General features: G+C 37.7%; 1 protein-coding gene across 1 annotated transcript; it reads right to left on the bottom strand.

Annotated features, from left to right (window-relative positions):
• Nucleotides 1-1,089, bottom strand: LOC128859185 (salivary glue protein Sgs-5-like). Its single transcript, XM_054095964.1, has 3 exons — nt 540-1,089; nt 294-476; nt 1-219 (listed from the first exon to the last, which is right to left on the bottom strand). Exons 1-3 carry the CDS (start codon nt 796-798, stop codon nt 185-187), a joined length of 477 nt encoding a protein of 158 aa, XP_053951939.1. The 5' UTR covers nt 799-1,089; the 3' UTR covers nt 1-184.
• Nucleotides 1,090-1,963: the final 874 nt, after the last annotated feature.

The following is a 1,963-nucleotide window of genomic DNA, read 5'->3' as shown; positions in this document are numbered from 1 at the left end:
GGTGGTTTTGTGGCCATGAGGCTTCGAGGTATTTTATTGCACATACCAAGTTTTTATTAAACTAACAATTCTAATTAAAGCCACACAAACTTTTCACATAAAAAATTCTTTACGCAGATGTTAAAAAAATGTATTATCTATCCACCATTTTTCCCCCCATTTCATGCGGATCGCTCAAACCATTTTAAAAGCACGTACCATTGTTGACATAGATATAGGCTGTATATTAAGAGAAACTTCGTTTTTCAATAAAATTTATACAAAAACTCAAAAGAAATAATTTCAAATCATACCTTTAGAGTTCCAACAAGACCACTTGTCCAATTCGCATTGATTTTTAAAGGTTATCATACCGTCATCTCGATCGCCATGCATTGTCACATAGGGAAAACCAGCGCATACCGGTTTATTGGGTACATTCTCGCACTCGCCCCTGCACTTTGTTTGACACATTTGCTGAGTTGTTAGAACCAATCCTTGAGTAATTAAGTGAGGGGAAAAGTAGAAAAAGTAGAATAAAATACGACAAATTCTCTCACTTGGCTTGCATTCATTCTGACGTTGACAATTGGCGTTGGCAAAGAGGCAATCGGTTTTGAAAAGTTTGCAAATGCCATCCATAATTGTCCACACAGGTGGTCCACTATAGTAGGGGTCGCAGCGAAATACCAAATTACACCGCTCCTCACAAACGCGCTTATCTGCGGCATCCGATTGCTGTAACTGTTGCGAATTGACAATTAGTGCGAAACAGCTAAGTGAGAGCAAAAGTGTAGGTGTTCTGCGATAGGTACACATTTGTAATTTGTTGTTTTTTACAATATATATATTTTTTATATTTTTATACTTTTCTTTTTTAAGAACTACACGAATTCTAACTGATAAACTACTGACTCACAGTTAATCACTAGCACTGAAATACGAGTGTATCATTCAACTAAAATGACAACCAGCTAGTAAAATAATCATTAACTTGAATCGAAATATTTACTTCAACTCATTTCGAACAGGCCGAATGCCAGCTGTATTGGAGGTTAAAACAATACTTTTTTATTTGCACAAGTGATATGCTCCGAAACTCGCTAGGAAGTAATTTACTCGCAGAAACAAACAGATACGCATTTATATAAATATTTGTATAGCTAGCGGTTACATTTTATTGTTGACGTAATACATTCTGTCAAAAAAGTATCGGGAATTGTTCAATAAAACGCAAAATAATTGCTTAATCATCAAAATTTATTTTGTCGCCTTCAAAATATGCTTCATTCGAAGCAATGAACGCACGCCAATGATTAGTCGAGCCATCAAAGTAGGTACCTTTTAAACGCGTTTGAAGATATCTTCTTCAGCTCCTTCAGCGAATCCTCGTGCGCGGTATGGCAATTTAAGTTTTGGGAAAAGGAAAAAGTCACAGGGGGCTAAACCCGGTGGTTGTTCGATTACATTTGTCGAGTTTTTGGTCAAAATAGTGTTCACGATATGACTCTTGTGAGGCGGTGCGTTATCATGGTGCAAGATCCATGAGTTTTCTTTGCACAAACTGGGCCGTTTCCTACACACATTCTCTCTCAAACGTCGCATAACTTCCAAATAATATTTTCTTTTTACCCTAGAACCATTTGGAATGAATTCCGAGTGCACAACACCATGATAATCAAAGAAAACGAGTAGCATGACTTTCACTTTTGACCGACTTTGACGTGGTTTTTTGGGTTTCGGCTCATGTGGATAGCGTCATTCAGCCGTCGTTTGACTGGTTTCCATGTCAAACTCATATACCCACGTCTCATCTCCTGTTATGATGCGCTGGATAAACGTTGGGTCCGAATTCACTAGCTCAAGCATATTTTCAGCCACCTTCTTCCGATGAAATTTTTGAAAGAAATTTAGCTCTCTTGGAACGAGTCGAGCAGCCACGCATCTCATGCGTAATTAATGGTGTAAAATGTTGCGAATTGAT

The sequence above is a fragment of the Anastrepha ludens genome, chromosome 2 (assembly GCF_028408465.1).
Source record: "Anastrepha ludens isolate Willacy chromosome 2, idAnaLude1.1, whole genome shotgun sequence".
NCBI classification, from domain to species: Eukaryota; Metazoa; Arthropoda; class Insecta; order Diptera; family Tephritidae; genus Anastrepha; species Anastrepha ludens.
This window is presented reverse-complemented; position numbering and strand designations above follow the sequence as displayed.

What these genes read in the sequence shown, in the direction of transcription:
- LOC128859185 (XM_054095964.1), bottom strand. Translation starts at nt 798, where the DNA reads ATGTGTACCTATCGCAGAACACCTACACTTTTGCTCTCACTTAGCTGT. An exon ending in TCAGAATGAATGCAAGCCAA is followed by an intron (nt 477 to 539) that starts GTGAGAGAATTT and finishes TAATTACTCAAG; the next exon opens with GATTGGTTCTAACAACTCAG. An exon ending in GTCTTGTTGGAACTCTAAAG is followed by an intron (nt 220 to 293) that starts GTATGATTTGAA and finishes CTTAATATACAG; the next exon opens with CCTATATCTATGTCAACAAT.